Source organism: Narcine bancroftii, chromosome 4 (genome assembly GCF_036971445.1).
Source record: "Narcine bancroftii isolate sNarBan1 chromosome 4, sNarBan1.hap1, whole genome shotgun sequence".
NCBI classification, from domain to species: Eukaryota; Metazoa; Chordata; class Chondrichthyes; order Torpediniformes; family Narcinidae; genus Narcine; species Narcine bancroftii.
In genome coordinates, this window is record NC_091472.1 from 174,368,374 (window position 1) to 174,388,247 (window position 19,874).

General features: G+C 35.2%; 1 protein-coding gene across 9 annotated transcripts in view; it reads left to right on the forward strand.

The window, feature by feature from the left end:
• sfi1 (SFI1 centrin binding protein) overlaps positions 1 to 19,874 on the forward strand; it is a 287,818-nt gene that overhangs the window by 7,176 nt on the left and 260,768 nt on the right. For 8 of the 9 annotated variants that reach the window (XM_069933071.1, XM_069933076.1, XM_069933070.1 and 5 more), the window contains one exon: positions 1,677 to 1,829. In XM_069933071.1, coding sequence (XP_069789172.1) covers positions 1,677 to 1,829 — 153 coding nt within the window. Of the gene's footprint in view, positions 1 to 1,676; positions 1,830 to 6,738; positions 6,861 to 19,874 lie in introns of those variants that run through there. The other variant, XM_069933078.1, reaches the window with a different exon arrangement.

Below are 19,874 nucleotides of genomic sequence, written 5' to 3' on the forward strand. Positions count from 1 at the left end.
TCAAATGCTTTTCCTGCATCTAAGGATATCACCATCGGGTGATCTAAAGATTGTTGAAATCTATTAAACTAATCACGCACAAAATGTTATCTGAAGCATATCTATTCTTTATAAAACCTGTTTGATCATTATGAATTAACTTTGGTAAAAATTTAGCCAATCTATTCGATAATATTATTTTATAATCTACATTTAACAATGTAGATACTTTATGAAGATACTTTCAAAGGAACTCTATCTTTTTTAGGAATTACTGTAATTAAAGAACTAGAACAAGACTCAGGTAATTCATAATGTTCTCCAACTTGACGTAATACATCCCCAAAGTATTAGGACATATTGAGAGATATGCTAGGGTTGTAAAAGCTTGGTCATTAATAATGTTTTCAATTGTTATCTTGAAAAAGAGATTAACTCTAATTAAGGGAGACACGCAGCAGACTGCAGATACTGGAATCTGAAGCAGAACACAATCTGCTGGAGTAACTCAGCATGTTGAGCCACTGAGTTCACCACTCGAGCAACAACAATGTTCACAGGAGATGCTTAAAATGAATGTGAAAAATTATTGGGTATTTCAAAGGGCTAACCAAATCAGTGCTGCCCACCAGATTGATCACTGGACATGTGAGACAAATTGGGAATGCCGCTGTGTCCAATTGTGTTTCTGAGTCTTGGATAATGGTAGTAACGAGCACCATTGATTGTGGGTGACTCCTGAGTTCATTCGCACAGTTGGTGGACTTGTCCTTTCATCTGATATGCATTTGTTGTTAAAATGCTGTACTGCTTTGATTACTGAAGAGTGGTAGATCTTAATTAAATATAAACATGTTCAATATATTTATCTATGATTTATGAGTGTGTGCAAGTAATTAGTAGAAAATAGTGTTGCCAAATAACCGCACCTGTGGTTCATCAGTAATTTCTAGTGGACCACTCTGAATTAAATTTTGGCTGTTCTCTTGATTGATGTTAAGTGATGGGCATGGGCAAATCACAATTTTATACACATTTCTGCTCTGCATCATGAAGAGAGCCTCTGCTTCCTCAGGAATTTGCGGAGGAGCTAGTGGAGTTGTTCAAGTGAACCGGTACGGACTTGAAGGGCCCACATGGCCTGTTTCTGTGCTGTAAACGGTTATATGGTTATCTGATTGTGTTTGTACTCTAATTAAATATTGGGATGATCAAAAGCCATTTATTTTTCAGCCTCTCAAAACCTTATTCCTTCACATTAACATTGAACGTGTCCCTAATTTGGTGCCATTATATAATCAGGAATAGACACCAAATTTAGAATTAGAATTATATCACCAAATGATGAATGAAAAAAGGATCTGGGATATTGGTGTTTTGTATACTAAGCCACTTTATGATTTGGTAATTATCTGGAAAAATAGTTGAAATTTGTGATGAAAATAATTGGAACAAGGACTCATTCAATCTGTCATGTTCCTAATGATAATGTAGGATGGCTTTCTTTGTGAGTAATAATTTTAAGTGATGTTGGTGCAAGTGAAAGATTATTTCACATTACAGGCATTCAGCGAGAGAATGATGGGATGTAAAAATCATTGTTGTGTTTCTTGTTCATTGATCAATGCTCTGGGAATTATGGATGTTAAAGTAGATATTCATCTGTTTTTTCCACCTTCTTCCTCCCCCAACCCCAGCAAGGTGATGGCAGTGCAGCTACAGCTTCCTGCGAGTGTGTCTCAGGAACAGTCCATAAAACATGACAGGTGTAATGAAAAAAGGCGCTTTATTCCGTATAGAGTGAATTATACTTGGAACAGAGGTGGACGATTGAAAGAACTTCGTATCAGGTAAATTTGCTGGATTGTGCACTAATGAGCAGCCACTCACAGAATCCATTTGGGATTCAGCCTGAGTTGATGATAAAAGTAAGGGTTGAAAGTGAGGATTTGCTTGTAATATTTCTTGTCCATGAGCATGATACCAGAGGACGTTGTGGGGGGGGGGAGGGGGGGGGAAACATCAAGATTGGGCTGTGCAGAAAAAGATTTGTTATGATAGCCCTAGCTGTAGCAAAAAAATGTATTATGTCAACCTGGAATTAGAAGACAACTTGAGAATACAACAATGGATTATAGAAATGAATAAAAGTATTCCATTAGAAAAAAATAACATATAATTTAAGAAATAACATTACAATATTCGAACAAATATGGGAGCCATACATGAAACACAATAGAGAAATCCTACCGTGGACTTCCACCACCTAAAATGACAGAAGGAGAAGAAAACGAAAAGAACTGACTCATTAAAATTTCTTGTTTATTTTTAATTAAGTGACAACATTGTTTAACGGGTTTAATGTATCTTATAGATTGAACTTCAAATAAATGGGAAAGGGAGTGAGGGAGGGAGGGAAGGGAGGGGGGGAAAAACGGGGAGAAAATGACACTATATATTTAAGAAGAAAAATGTCTGTATGTATCTTGGTCAATATGGTTTATAGTGTGAAAAATAAAAAATTTTAAAAAAAGATTGGGCTGTGCAGGAGAGCTGCAGGTAGTGCAGCTGTCTCATATCTCGAATAACCAATTTGGGTTTGATTCCAACCTGATGTACAGTCTTTTTGCAGTTTTTGCCTTGTCTCTGTGACCATGTGTTTCTAGGGTGCTCTTGTGTCTTCCCACATCCAAAAGAGATGCTGTTTGTTAGGTTATCCATGTTGCCTTTAAACACATCGGGGCTCTGTTTCCTGTGTCGTCTTTAAAATCACCTGGCTCTTCCCGATGAAATAATGTTTCTCAGGAGCACAGTGCACACATAATTTTCACAAATTCAGCACATAATAATCACTTACATACATAATTATTTTATATTATGTTTTTATGTATATATAAATTCTCTCAGTTTAATTTATGAGAGACCCCAGGTTACAAGATACCATTCATCCATCTCACAGCCTGTGAGAACAAACTATTTCCCAGCCTGGCCATCCTGATTTTGATGCTACTGTACCTCCTTCCTGAGAGTAGTAGGTCATACATGAGGGATGGTAGGGATCTTCACTAATTTCTTGAGCACTATTTAAGCAATGCTCCCAGTGAATGTTGTCAATGGAGGAAAGGAGACCCAGTCATATTATTAGCCTTTTTTAATGATCCTTTGTTTTGACTGGAGTTTAGCCCCATTTCCCATGCTCCCTTTAAACTCCCATTCTCTTGAAACACACTGTGGAGTGAACTGGTCGGGTGTTGTGCTGATGGCTGATTCCGCTTCCCAGCTCCACCCTTCTCCGTTCACATATAACCCTGGTTTCCCGCCTAAACCGAGAACACTTCTGAAGACTACTGTGAGATCCTATCCTTAGTTATAAGCTAATAAAAACATTTGTTCTCCCTCCAGTCGTGAGAGCTTTTATTTACACGGCACACTGGGAGTCTGTTTTTTGCATTCCCTTTAAACTTGTCTCATCACTGGCAAATTTATGATACTATCTTGTAACAACTTTAAAACAAAGAGTGAATTGATAGTGTGCCACGTATTAATGGAGTGAAATACAAAAGTCTGCAGATGCTGTTATTGTAGTAAAAAAACAGAAATGCTGGAGGAACTCAGCCAGTCTCGCAGCACCCAGAGGAGATAAAGATATATTATTAACATTTCAGGCCTGAGCCCTTCTTCAAGGAATAAGCAAAGAACAGAAAGGTATCAGAATAAAGATGTCTGGCAGAAGGAGGGCTCCAGGCAAACAAAAGATGTTGATTTAATGTGAGAAGAGATGAGAATTGATTTTGGCTCTGTAATTGGAGACAGAGGGAAAAGGTGAGAAAGAGCTCAGGGGAAGAAGAAGGGGGCAGGGTTTAATGGAAACCGGAGAAGTCAATGTTAATGCCATTCGGCTGCTTGGTGCCCATACAGAAGATGAGGGTTCCTCTATTTTGCGGGTGGTCTCAGTCTGCCAATTTATGAGTCCATGGACAGACATCTCAGCAAGGGAATGTGACTGGGAATTGAAATAGGTGGCCATTGGGGGAGCTACGGTATTGCAGCGGACAGAACCAAGGTGCTCAACAAAGTTATCTTTCAGTCTGTGTCCAGTCCCTCTAATGGGAGCATTGGATGCAATAAATAACCCCTACAGATTTACAAGTGAAATGTTGCTTCATGAAGAAGAACTGTTTGGGCCTTGAATGGTGGTGAGGGAGGACATGTGGGCGTAAGTGGAGTAGCTATTATTGTTAATGGGGTAGTAATGGAGATATCATCAAATACTCTTGAAAATTTGTTAGTCCAGCAATATCCATGACCCATCTGTGATGAATTCACAGAGTTTTACTGAACTGTTCAAGAAAAATCTTGCATAAGTTGACACTTGTTTTTAAAAAAAAAATAAAAAATCTGGAGTTGATTAGGAGAATATTGTAAATGTGGACAGAGTGCCAAATAAAAAGCTTGTCTGACAATTGAAGTTCATTAAAAAAAGCAATATCAATATCCAACTGTTTAGGATCAGGCAACTGAATTGTGGTTACTCTTTGTTTTAGAAACTGGAGGATAGTAGCTTTTGGTATTCTGCAACCACCAGTTGTTCCATTGGTTTTATAGATACATACGATTATTGATTTGTATGTATGGAGAACAATATCAGCATTTGCAGATGATGTAAATGTTGTAAGAATGGTTTTAGAAAGCAGAGAGAGTAGAATCACGGAGTGATTATGATTCAGAAGGAGGCTATTCGCACCATTGAGTCTTGACTGGCTCTTGAGCAAATCTGTCCATTCAATTTCCTTGCTGTTTGAAGCAGCTATGCAAATTATTTACATTTCCACTTTGAGTCTCACCTTGGTACATGTCCAGGTTGCGTGCACAAAGCTTCTTGTCTCAAAGCCACATCTGAAGCATTGGTCTGATAATTCTGGTTTAGATCTGTTCAATTGTTGCGGCGTAAGGTACAGCTGGTGTAGAAAGTTATATTTTACCAGCTGTCACGTTGGTCTGACACACGTCGGACCAGTACCACTCATCAGTCATTATTCCTAGGTCTGACTTCCACCTCTGCCTTGATTTGTGGAGGCCTGGTTTAGGTCCTTCCCCTTGGAACAAGAAATATATTACTGAGATTAACTTCTGTGTGTTCCCCCTTTGAATCATGGCTTCTATGTCACTACATGTTGGTAGGGCCAAGTTGGACCTAATATGTCCTGCAGAAAAGATCTTACCTGAAGGTGGCAGTGGAACATTTTTGGTAAATCAGACTTATGCCTGAGTTGTTCAAACGACATTAGCTGTCCCTGCTCGTAACAGACCTTGACACACCTGAAGCCATTATGACGCTAGGTGTGTGGATCTTGCTTGGTATTAATTTATTTGGAGTCAGATGTGTTTTGGGGATAGCCCCACTTTGATTCCTAGATGGTGGTTAATTTTCTTCCAAATGAGGATAATTTGTTTTAATATTGGGCTGCCTGTTTTTCCAGATAACAAATTTAGCATCCCATTTATAAATGAAGTCCTCTGCTACTTTCTCACCTACCATGCATAGGTCAATTTGTGTCCAGGATAGTGCACCTCCCCCTTCAAAGAGTGAGGCAAAGAATCTTTACTGGGCTGTCCAATAGTAGAAGTCTGGCATTCGTAATGTACCCAGACTGTAATCCCAGGTCAATTTTTACATTGAAACCATAGGAATGTCCTTATTCATGAGAGCCAATTTTGAAAGAATCTGCAGGGCAATGCCACAGGCAGTGTCTGGAAAAAGTTCTGAAGTTTCAGCAACACATTAATTTTAACACAGTTGACTCTGCCCACTAAAGTTTTGGGGAGGAATATCCACCTGTTTAAGTCCTCCTCAATTCTCCCAAACAAGTGGGAATAATTTAGTTCATATAAATTATTCAGGTTATTGTCTTTTCTAATTGCTAGATATTTGATCTCGTTTTGTGGCCACTTGAAATAACTTTTCTTGATATTGTTTATAATCCCCCTTAGTAAGTGGTATGGTTTCACTGTTGTCCCAGTTAACATTATACCCAGAGATCTCCCCATAGTCCTCCAGAGTAGACTGCAGCTTGGACAGTGTGTTTGCTTGGTCTGTCAGATGTATCAGAACATCATCAGCAAATAAATTGATTTTATGTTTTTCCTGGCTTGCTCTTAAACCCTTGATGTCTGGATCCTGACGAATGGCTTCGGCCAGCGGTTCCATGGTCAGTATGAATAGGGCTGGAGATAGTGGGCACCTTTGTTTACTTGAGAAAATTGTGTATTGGTCACAACTTTAGCTTTGGGTGCATGGTACAATGCCCTTACCCAATTTATAACATTTGGCCCGAACTCCAACCTTTCCAGCACTTTAAATAAAAAAATCCCACTCCAATCTATCAAAAGCCTTTTCTGCATCCAGGGCCAGCTTTCTGGTTTGTGCCAGATGGATTATACTCAACAGTCTGCCAATGTTATCTGATGCTTGTCTTTTTTTGTTGCACAAAGCCCGCTTGATCTTTATTTATTAGTTTCGGCAAATGTTTCGCCAATCTATTGCCAGGGCTTTGGTGAATATCTTATAATCTGTGTTTAACATTGAAATGAGTCGATAAGATGATGGCATTAGCAGATCTTTGTATTTTTTAAGTATTGTCGTAATGATTGCTGTTGAAAACAAATCCCGAGAGGATATGGGTCTCCATTGCCTGGTCTACCACCTCCATATAAAGAGGCATTAGAAAATCTTTAAATTCCTTTTTTTTTACACATCAGGTCAAGTTTATATTCATCTGATTTTACAAGTACAACCCAACAAAACAGCACATGTAAACAAATAAAGAAATGGAAACAACATGACTGCAATACAGAGAGAGAGGAAAAATAAAAGCGCAAAAGTAAGAGTCCTTAAATTAATCCCTGATTGAATTTGTTGTTGAGGAGTCTGATGGTGGAGGGGTAGCAGCTGTTCCTGAACCTGGTGGTGTGAGTCATGTGGCACTTGTACCTTTTCCCCGATGGTCACAGTGAGAACAGAGCGTGCACTGGGTGGTGTGGATCCTTGATGATTACTGCTGGTCTCTGATGGCAGTATTCCCTGTAAGTACTCTAGATGGTAGGGAGGATTTTACCTGCGATGTCCTAGGCTGTATACGCTATCTTTTGCAGGGCTTTACGCTCAGGGGTACTGGTGTCCACATACCAGACCATGATGCAGCCGGTCAACACACTTTCCTTGGCAGAAATATGCCAGGGTTTATGGTGTCATATTAAACCTCCACAAACTCATGAGGAAGTAGAGGTACTGACATGCTTTCTTCATGATGCCATTTTTGGAAAGATCCTCTGAAATAGTGACTCCCAAGAACTTAAATAAGCTCACCCTCTCCACCCCTTATCCCCCAATGATCACTGGATTGTATACCTCTGGTTTTCTCTTCCTGAAGTCAACAATCTGCTCCTTAGTTTTTGTGGCATTGAGTTTAAGGTTACTGTTGGTGCACCATTCAGCCAAGTTTTCAATCTCCCTCCTGTATGTTGACTATTTCCCTTCCTTTTTTTTTCACAACTTTATTCATTCAACAAAGTTATTGCATACAGTAAAAAAATACATATTGTGAACAATAAAAATTAACAAAAAATAAAAGAGAGAAAGCCCCCCTCCCCCTCTCAGCCAGCTCTCTCTAGGAGAGCCAAAGAGAAAAAAATACTAAAATATAAACTGAAATATATTTACTAAAATCTTATCAAAGTAAATTTAAATGTAAATATTCTGAATATAAAGACCACTTATTAAGAAAAAAAGAATAATTACCATGTAAAACATACGTGATTTTTTCCATTACCAAACAAGTTTTCATCTCATTATGCCATCTATTAATATCAAATCACATTAGCATTTTTCCATGTACTTTCTATACATTTTTTTTGCTATAGATAAAGCTAAATATACAAAAGCAATCTAAAATTTGTCTAATCCCAAATCTTTCAAAGGCTTCAATTTACCCAACAAAAGTATTGTCAGGTCTAGAAGTATTTTAATCTTATACAATTGTTCCAAAAACAATTGAATTGCTTCCAAAAAGATTGTACATGTACACATAACCAAACAGCATGAAAAAAAGTTCCAACCAAATTACCACATCTAAAACAAGAGTCTGATTCACCAAAACCATATTTTTAAAAACTTTTCAGGTGTTAAATACAATTGATGTAAAAAAAATTGTAATTAACCATTGCATAACGAACATTTATCAATCTAGTAACACTATCATGACAAATATCTAACCAGTCATCCTCGGAAAAAGTAAAGTTGATATCCTCTTCCCATTTAATCTTTGATCTATCCCATCCCTTTTTTCCACACTCTCCTGTAATATTTGGTACATCAATGAAATATATCCCTTCTTTGGTACAATCACAAGAAAAGATTCAAATTTAGTCAATTTAGGTAAAGTCATATCTCTACCAAATATTTGTTGTACTAAGGATCAAAGTTGATAATAAACAGATAAAGAATTCTCATTAATACCAAAATCTTCCCTCATTTGATTAAAGGATAAAAATTTACCTTCTTTAAAACAATCCCCCAAATTTTTTATACCTTTAGATTTCCAATGTAATAAACATTGATTATGCATTGAAAAAGGAATAAGTTGATTGTTATATAATGGTGTTAAAGTCAATAATTTACCCTTAGAACCTATCATTCTATTTTTCCTCATCCATAACTTTATTAAATGTTTTTGTATAGGCACATTATGTTGTTGTAATAAATTTAAATTCCACCGAAACAAAAATTGATGTATTTCAAATACAAAAATATTTGCTATCTCAATTTTAGCTCAACAAGGGGGTCGTTCCAAATCCATTAAAGAACTAATCAATTTAAATTGAGCTGCCTCATAATAATTTTGAAAATGTGGTAAACGTAATCCCCCTAATGCATATTTCCAAGCTACTCTCGGAAATTTACCCTTCCATAAAAATTCCCTAACCATTTTATTTAAATCTCGGAAAAAATTCTTATTAAGTTAACATGGAATTGACTGAAACAAATATTGTATATGTGGAAAGATATTCATTTTAATTGTATTTATTCTTCCAATTAAATTTATAGGAAGATCCTTCCACTTAATCAAATCAGCTTTGATCTTTTTCATTAACGGTACATAATTTAATTTGTATAAAGATTGATAATAAACATCCACATTTATACCCAAATATTTAATTCGATCAGTCCACTTCAAATTAATAATATTCTTATAAACTGAATAATCTCTTTCACCTATCGGTAAAATTTTCACTTTTTTCCAGTTAATTTTATATCCAGACAAAGATCCATATTGTGTTAAACACTCTTTCAAGTGTAAAAGTGACTGAGCTGGGTTTGTAAAATACACCCGTACATGGTCAGCAAATAGATTAATTTTATACTCCTCATCTAAAACTCTCATACCTTGTATTTTGTCGTATCAGCTGTGCTAAAGGTTCAATTACTAATGCAAACAAAGCTGGAGACAAAGGACAACCTCGTCGAGTTGAACGAGTTAATTTAAAAGGTTCCGAGATCTGACCATTTGTCAATACCCTGGCTATTGGTTTATTATATAAAGCTTTAATCCAACCAATAAAAGAAGGACCAAACTTAAATTTCTCTAAAACATGAAATAAAAAGTTCCACTCAACTCTATCAAAAGCCTTTTCTGCATCGAGAGATAACACCATCGGATGGTCAGGGCACTGTCGATATTTATTAATCAAACTAATCATTCGTGCAAGCATATCTATTCTTTATAAAACCTGTTTGATCAACATGTATCAACTTAGGTAAAAATTTAGCCAATCGATTTGCTAATACTTTAGCTATTATTTTATAGTCTACATTTAACAAAGAAATTGGTCTATATGAAGACACATTCAACAGATCTCTATCCTTCTTAGGAATTAGAGTAATTAAGGCACGAGAGCGTGATTCAGGTAAATCATAATGTTCATTAATCTGTCGTAACACATCTCCAAACACTGTAGATAAATCATCATAAAATATCTTATAAAATTCAACCGAAAACCCATCATCACCAGGTGATTTTCCATTCAGCATTTCCAACATAGCCAATTTAATTTCTAAATCAGTAAAAGGAGCCTCCAGCTCCAATATATCTTCTAATACCGGTAATTTCAACATCGATAAAAAAGAGTCAATTGAACCGCTCTCCTGTTTTACCTCAGAAGTATATAATTTCTTATAAAATGAATAAAACTCATCATTATTCTCACGAGGTTTGTAAGTAACAGTCAAATTTCGTCTGACTGCATTAATAACCCTTGAGACCTGTTCCTTCTTTAACTACCTTGTAAGTACCTTATGCGCTTTCTCACCCCATTCATAATACCGTTGTTTAGATCTATTAATCAAGGATTCAAATTGATAAGATTGCAATGTATTGTATTTCAATTTCAATCTAGACAACTCAATCTTCTGATTTTCTGTCACATCTCTCTGAAATTCCTTTTCTAATTCATCAATCTGTTTTTCTAATTCAAGGCTCTTGGTCGAATAATTCTTTTTAACTTTAGAGGTATAACTAATTATTTGACCTCTTAAGTAAGCTTTCATAGCATCTCCCAGTATAAATTTACTCTGAACGGAGTTAACATTTTCTTTCAAAAAGAAATTGATTTGCTTTTAAAAAATTCAATAAATTCCGCTTTTTTAACAACATCGTATTGAATCTCCAACTTTTTCAGAACTCTCATAAGTAAAATACAACAAAGGATGATCTGAAATTACCCTACTTTTATATTCTGCTTGCAATATTTTCCACTTTAAATGTGCCGATGCTAAAAAAAATCAATTCTAGAAAAAGATTCATGTCTAAATGAATAAAAAGAGAAATCCTTCTCTGTTGGGTTGAGACGTTGCCAAATGTCCACTAAATTAAAATCTTTCAACAAAGCTTGAATTTGAATTGCCATTTTGGATTTTTTAACATTTTTTGGAGATTTATCTAATGAAGGTTCCAAAACACAGTTAAATCTCCTCCAACAAGAACATTTTCATTAGCTTATCCCAGAAGCAGAAATGCATCCGAAATAAATGGTTCATCATCCACATTTGGTCCATAAATGTTGAGTAAAGTCCAAAATTTAAAAAAACAACTTTATTTATTCATTCAAAAAACAAATAATATATGACACATACAGCAATTAAACATGAACATAAAAATTTTTTATACGTATAGAAAAAAAAGAAAAGAAACCCCCTCCTTCAGCCAACTCTCCGAAGGAGAGCCATAAAAAAGAATATTAAAGAAAAAGTTAAATATACATATTAAAATCTAATCATTATAAATTGAAATGTAAATATTCTGAGTATAACAGCTACTTATTAATTTAAAAATTATAATTATTATGCAAAACAGACATAATTTTTCCATTATTAAACAATATTTCATCTCATGCCATCTATTAATATCAATCATATTTGTATCTTTCCACATACGAGCAATACATTTTTTCGCTATGGATAAAGCTAAATATACAAAAGCAAACTGGAATTTATCTAATCACAAACCTATCAGAGGTTGGAAACTACCCAATAAAAATACTGTTGGATCTAAAACTATTTTAATCTTATACATGTATTCTAAAAACGATTGAATTTTCTTCCAAAACGATTGTATATGTACACATAACCAAACAGCATGAAAAAAAGTTCCAACCGTATCACCACATCTAAAACACAAATCTGATTCATTAAAACCATATTTTTTAAAATTTTCAGGTGTCAAATATAATTGATGTAAAAAATTGTAATTAATCATTGCATAACGTGCATTTATCAATCTAGTTAAACGATCATAACAGATATCTAACCAATCCTCTTCAGAAAAAATAAAACCAATATCCGCTTCCCATTTACTTTTAGATCTATCCCAACCTTTTTATCCATACCATCCTGTAATATTTGATACATAAATGAAATATAACCCTTCTCTGGTACCTTCATAAGAAAAGTCTCAAATTTAGTCATTTTAGGTAAAATCCTATCTCTACCAAGCATACATTTTACCAAAGATCGAATTTGGTAATAAAGAAATGAAGAATTCTTATCAATACCAAAATCTTCCCTCCTCTGATTAAAAGACAAAAACTTACCCTCTTTAAAACAATCTCCCAAATTTTTCACACCTTTAAATCTCCAATGCAATAAACTTTGATTATGTATTGAAAAAGAAATAAGTTGATTATTATACAATGAGTCAAACCAATAATTTATCCCTAGAGCCTATCATTTTATTTTTCTTTATCCATAACTTCACTAAATGTTTTAGTATAGGCACATTATATTGTTGTAACAAATTTATATTCCACCTAAACAAAAATTAATGTATTTCAAATTCAGAAATACTTACCATCTCAATTTTAACCCAACTAGGAGGCCATACCAAATCCATCAATGAACTAATAAATTTAAGTTGGGCTGCCTCATAATAATTTTGAAAATGTGGTAAACATAGTCCCCCAAACTCATATTTCCAACTTAATTTATTCAAAGCTACTCTTGAAAATTTACCCCTCCATAAAAGCTCCCTAACCATTTTATTCAAATCTCAAAAAAAAATTAATCAAGTAAATATGGAATAGATTGAAACAAATATTGTATACGCGGAAAGATATCTTAATTCTATTTATCCTTCCCATTAAATTAATAGGTAAATCTTTCCATTTAATCAAATCAGTTTTTTTTTCATTAACTGAGCATAATTTAATTTATATAAAGATTGATAATTAACATTCAAAATTATACCCAGATATTTAATTCGATCAGTCCACTTCAAATTAATAATATTCTTATAAACTGAATAATCTCCTTCACTTACCGGTAATATTTCACTTTTTTTCCAATTAACTTTATATCCAGAAAGACATCCATATTGTATTAAACATTCCTTCAAATACAAAAGTGACTGAGCTGGGTTTATTAAATACACCAATATGTCATCAACAAATAAATTAATTTTATACTCCTCATCTTAAACTTTCATACCTTGTATCTGTGTATTTTGTCTTATCAACTGTACTAAAGGTTCAATCACTAATGCAAACAAAGCTGGTGATAAAGGACAACCTTGACGAGTTGATCGAGTTAGCTTAAAAGATTCCAAAATCAAACCATTCATCAATACTCTAGCTACCGGTTTGCTATATAGAGCCCTAATCCAACCAATAAAAGAAGGACCAAACTTAAATTTCTCCAAAACTTTAAACAAGAAATCCCATTCAACTCAATCAAATGCTTTTTCTGCATCTAAGGATATCACCATCGGGTGATCTAAAGATTTTCAAAATCTATTAATCAAACTAATCATGTGCAAAATGTTATCTGAAGCATATCTATTGATAAAACCTGTTTGATCAATATGAATCAACTTTGGTAAAAATTTAGCCAATCTATTCGCTAATATTTTGGCTATTATTTTATAATCTACATTTAACAATGTAGATACTTAATGAAGATACTTTCAAAGGAACTCTATCTTTTTTAGGAATTACTGTAATTAAAGTACTAGAACAAGACTCAGGTAATTCATAATGTTTTCCAACTTGACGGAATACATCCCCAAACACTGTAGATAAATCATCATAAAAATTTTTATAAAATTCAACCGAAAATCCATCATCACCAGCCGATTTACAGTTCGGCATTTCCAGCATAGCCATTTTAATTTCCGAATCAGTAAATGGTTTTTCTAACTCCTGTATATCTGCATCCTCTTATATCGGTAAATTCAACTGTGATTTAAAAAAAAGATTAATTGATCCAGTTTCTTGTTTTCCTTCAGATGTATATAACTTTATATAAAATGAATAAAATTCATTATTAATCTCACGAGGTTTATAAATAATAAGAGAATTCCGTCTAACAGCATTAATAGTCCTCGATATCTGTTTTTTCTTTAATTGCCACGCCAATACCCTATGTGCTTTCTCTCCCCACTCGTAATACCGTTGTTTAGTCGTATTAATCACACATTCAAATTGATAAGATTATAAAGCATTATATTTCAATTTCAGCCTAGATAATTCTATTTTCTGACCTTCTGTAGCATTTTTCTGAAATTTCTTTTCTAACTCATCGATCTTTTTCTCAAATTCAAGACTCTGATTTAATCGATTCTTTTTAATTTTTTTTTAAATTTAAAAAAAAACTTTATTTAAGATTTTATAACATGAATAACATATAGGATTACATTTAAAAAATTAAGAATAAAATAATAAAATTACAATACAGTATCAGTAATCTAAATAAACTATACCCTCCCCAATAATTATTACACATTAATAACCCAACTCAAATTAGTCCAACCCCCCCTTTCCCCCCAAAATAAAGAGTGAAGAATTAATAAAGTTAATAATATATGTGAGAAAAAAAACCCACTTACAAAAAAAAAACAAAAACATAACCGATTAAAATACTAACAAAAAGAGAAGTAATTAATACTAAGATATCAGGCTTAAAAAACATTTAAATCAAACTTAAATGCATATATTTAACAGAGTTAAAATGAAACATATATTTAACTCAAACTTAATATAAAAAATTAGTAAAGTTAGTAACATTGTCTATCAAAAATTCTTAAACAATAATCAATTCTTTAAAAAAAATTGTAGGATGAGAAAAAAAAGATGAAAAAAAACTTTCTCTATAGAGATAAACCTTCACCAAATATCAACTAACTTCACATCTATCATCATATTAGTCACATAAACCACCATCTTAAAACAAAATTCAAACCTCATTAAGCATTGTACAATTCAATTTTAGTACTCTTCCACCATTTTTCCCTTTTACTCTTGAATAATTAACAATAAAAGCTTCAATACCACATTTAAATATCCCCAATCATTACGTTAAAATTCAGATATCCAAATAATAAAACACATCTACAATGAAATCTATATCTTCAACAAATGGAGTAGAAACCACAAACAAAATTCAAGCCTCATTAAGAATTGTACAATTCAATTTATAACTTTCACCATTATTCCCTTCGTTCTATAACTAAAATATCAAAATAATATACACCAGAATTACCACTCCTTTCACCTTAAAGTTAAAGAAAAAATATTAAAAAAAACTTATCCATCCCATTCACATTTAAATTTCAAATATTCCTTATCTATTGAATAAACTCTACAAAAAAAATCACATCAATTTTTAGTTTTTTAAACAATCAAATACTTTGTTATGCTTTTTTTTGTAAACACAAAAAAAAACCCTTCACTCTTTAATCTAATAATACAAAAAAAAGGGAAAAAAAATGGGTAGGAGGTTAAAAATACTCCCTCCCATCTAAACCGCGCAATGCGGTAACTCCCAAAAACAAAATGGGTGTGAGATAACTCACACGTAGCAGATGACTTTCAGGAAATAGTGCCTATCCAGTTCTCTCCCCCAACTCTCACTTCATCTTAAACTAACATCATCATTATTTAATATTCCTTTTTTTTAAACAAAAACATTAGAAAAAAAAAAGAACAACTCTTCTTTTAATCAACTCCAACTGCTGAGTCACCATTACAACCATTCCTTCTTGGAGCACGGCTCTTTTCTTCCATCTCTTGTCTCCTTAGAGATCGCGGTGGACTACGTCTCTGTTGAAACTGAGTAATTGGCAGCTCTTGAGCAAATGCTATAGCTTCCTTTGGAGAATCAAAGAACTTTGGTTGGTAACCATCTTGAAAAACCTTCAAAACAGCTGGATATCTAAAGGTTGCCTTATAACCTTTCTTCCACAACAACTCTTTAGCAGAGTTGAATTCCCATCGTTGGAACATAACTTCTTGACTCAAATCCGCATAGAAGAAAACTCTATTATTTTGAATCATCAAGGGTGATTTTCTCTGTTGTGCATTTCTAATAGCCACTCGTAAAATTATTTCTCTGTCGTAATAATTCAAGCAACGAACCAAAACAGGTCTTGGACTTTGACCTGAAATAGGTCTTCTACGCAAGGCTCTGAGAGCACGTTCCAGTATTATACCTTCCGGGAAATGTTCTTGACCCAGCACCTGTGGAATCCATTCAGTAAGAAATTTTCTTGGGTCTGGTCCCTCCATTCCTTCCGGCAAACCAATAATCTTTATATTGTTCCGTCTGGATTGGTTTTCCAAATAATCAATCTTTTTCACCAAATTTTTATTTTGAGTTTGTAAATCTTCGACCATTTTGGTCATATCTGAAACTTGATCTCGTATTTCGTCTATATCTTCTTCACACGAATTAAATTTATCTCTCATTTCAAGCTTAAAAGCTCCAAACTCAGCCATCTGTTGAGAATTTATTTCCATCAGAGTATTGAACCTAGTACCAAGTTCAGTCATAATCTTAGATAATCCCTGCATTGTATAAGATAATTTAGATTCAAGATTCACAAGAATCTTTTCAATTGGAAGAGATTCTGGCTCAACAGATTCCTGCTTCTTCTGCATAACCAAAGGGTCTTCTGTTGCTTCCTTCATTCTGGTTGCCTTCCTTGTAGTATAGCTGCGTGTGGAAACCCCAGCCACAGCCTTTCCAGCAGTGACTGGAGGACGCTGGCTGGGATTTTCCCCAGTCCATAATGTATTAATTTCTCCCAGTACATCAAGTTGTATAGGTTCTTTTATCTCAAGAGGTGCAGTTTGCAGTGCCACCGCTACAGCTGACAAATGCCTTTCCCCAGCCGGTACTTCAACTGATGTTACTACAAGTGGTTTATTCATAACATTGCCGTCAGATGCTACTGCACATGTGCGAACCTGAGTAACTCTTTGTTCTAAAGGCTGTTTGGCGCCCTCTTTAGAGGGCTCTACCGATGTAACATTGATCTCTACATCCGAAAGCTGTACCTCTCTCCTGGGATCCATTTCACGCTGAGTCCCGGTTGGTGTCTTTCCTGTAGGTAGGCTCCAAAACTTGAACTTTTGGAAAATGTAGTTTTTTGATGATCTGTTGTCGTTTTATTTTGCTCTTTTCCACCAATTGTACCATCATAAGTTAAATTAACAGCACTGAAGTTATCTAAACTTTTAAAGAATTTTAACGGGCATTTCTAGACAAAACAATAAGATAGAGTCAGGAGAGGACTGGAAGGCACGTCTGATCCTTACGCCATCTTGCCACGCCCCCCGATTCTTTTTTATTTTCGAAGTATAACTAATTATTTGTCCTCTCAAATAGGCTTTCATAGCATCCCATAATACAAACTTACTTTGAACAGAATTAGAATTTTCTTTAAAAAAATTAATTTGTTTTTTCAAAAAATCAATTAATTCCATATTTTTAACAACATTGTATTAAATCTCCTACAATAAGCTATTTGAATTTTCTCACAAGTTTCATATGTAAAATAAAACTAATTTGGCAGGGTGGTGGGAACCTGTATGATAGGGCAAAGGACAGAAAAGATAAAACAGGAAAAGTTAGGTTAAGCAGCGAAAGTAAAAATTCAGAAAGAGCAAGGAGGGTGAAAAAAGCAAATCTGAAGGCTTTATATCTTAATGCAAGAAGCATTCGGAACAAGGTAGATGAATTAGCTGTGGAAATTGAGATAAACAAATATGATTTGATTGGGATTACAGAAACATGGCTGCAGGGTGGGCAAGCCTGGGAACTTAACATCCCGGGGTATACGAAATTTAGGAGGGATCGGCAAGAAAGAAAAGAGGGTGGGGTAGTATTGATGGTGAGAGAAGGGACCGACACGATTGACAGGAAGGATATTAACTCAGAAGATGCGGAATCTATATGGGTAGAACTGAGGAATAGTAAGGGGCGGAAAACGTTAGTGGGGGTGGTATATAGGCCTCCAAATAGTAGTGTAGAGGTGAGGGAAGGCATTAAAAGAGAAATTAGAAAAGTGTGCAATAAGGGAACAGCTGTCATCATGGGAGACTTTAATTTGCATATAGATTGGACTAGTCAAATTGGTAAAAATACAGAGGAGGAGGAATTCCTTGAATGTTTACGGGACGGTTATCTAGACCAATATGTCGAGGAACCAACTCGGGAGCAGGCCATTTTAGATTGGGTATTATGCAATGATAAGGGGCTAATCAGCAATCTTGTTGTGCGAGGCCCTTTGGGTAGGAGCGATCACAATATGATCGAATTCTCACTCGACATGGAGAGTGATGAAATTGAAACCGAGACTAAGGTCCTGAATTTAAATAAAGGGAATTATGATGGTATGAGACGGGAGTTGAGTAAGATTGATTGGGTGGTATTTATGGGGGAGTTGACTGTGGATAGACAATGGAAAGCATTCACAGATCTAATGGAGAAATTGCAAAAATCGTTTATACCGGTTTGGCATAAAAATAAACCAAAAAAGGTGACTCAACCGTGGATAACAAGGGAAATTAGAGACAGCATTGGGTCCAAAAAGAGAGCATATCAATTGGCCAAAAAAAGTACCGCAACCGAAGACTGGGAGCAGTTCAAGATGCAGCAAAGGAGGACAAAGGGATTAATCAAGAAAGCAAAAATAAATTACGAAAGTAAGCTTGCGGCAAATATAAAAACCGACTGCAAAAGCTTTTATAAATATGTCAAGAGGAAAAGATTGGTGAAATCCAGAGTAGGTCCTTTGCAGACGGAATCAGGGGAATATATAATGGGGAATAAGGAAATGGCAGACCAATTAAATTCTTACTTTAGTTCTGTTTTTACAAGAGAGGATACAAATAACCTCCCAAGGATGTTGGGAAACAGAGACTAATGCAAGGGAGGAACTAAAATAAATCAGTATCTGTAAGGACATGGTCTTGGGGAAATTGATGGGATTGAAGGCAGATAAATCCCAAGGGCCTGATAATCTACATCCTAGGGTACTCAAGGAAGTGGCCATTCAGATAGCAGATGCTTTAAGAATTATTTTCCAGAACTCGATAGACTCAGGATCAGTACCCATGGATTGGAGGGTAGCTAATGTTACCCCACTATTTAAAAAGGGGGGTAGAGAAAAAGCGGGGAATTATCGGCCTGTGAGCCTTACATCAGTAGTGGGCAAAATGATGGAATCCATTATTAAGGATGTAATAGCAGAGCATATGACTAGCAGAGAAGAGATCGGATGGAGTCAACATGGATTTACAAAAGGTAAATCGTGCTTGACAAATCTATTGGAATTCTTTGAGATGGTGACAGATAAAATAGATGGGGGAGAGCCAGTGGATGTGGTGTACCTGGACTTCCAAAAGGCCTTCGATAAGGTCTCGCATAAACGACTGGCTTCCAAAATCAAGGCTCATGGGATTGGGGGCAAAGTATTGATGTGGATTGAGAACTGGCTGGCAGGTAGAAGACAGAGAGTTGGGAAAAATGGCTCGTTTTCTGAGTGGCAGGCGGTGACCAGTGGGATGCCACAGGGATCTGTACTGGGACCCCAGCTGTTCACAATTTACATTAATGATCTGGATAAGGGGATTGGATGTAATATCTCCAAATTTGCAGATGACACTAAGCTAGGAGGGGTTGTGAGCACGGAAGAGGGGGGTCAGGAAGCTCCAGTGTGATTTGGATAAATTGAGGGACTGGGCAGATACATGGCAAATGCACTACAATGTGGATAATGTGAGGTTATCCACTTTGGTAATACAAACCGGAGGGCAGACTACTATTTGAATGACAATAGATTAAGAGATGGGGAAGTGCAGAGAGACCTAGGGGTACTTGTTCATCAGTCTCTGAAGGCGAGCATGCAGGTACAGCAGGCGGTTAAAAAGGCAAATGGTATGTTGGCCTTCATATCAAGAGGGTTTGAGTATAGGAACAAGGATACCTTACTGCAGCTGTACAGGGCCTTGGTGAGACCACACCTGGAGTATTGTGTGCAATTTTGGTCACCTTAGATCTAAGGAAG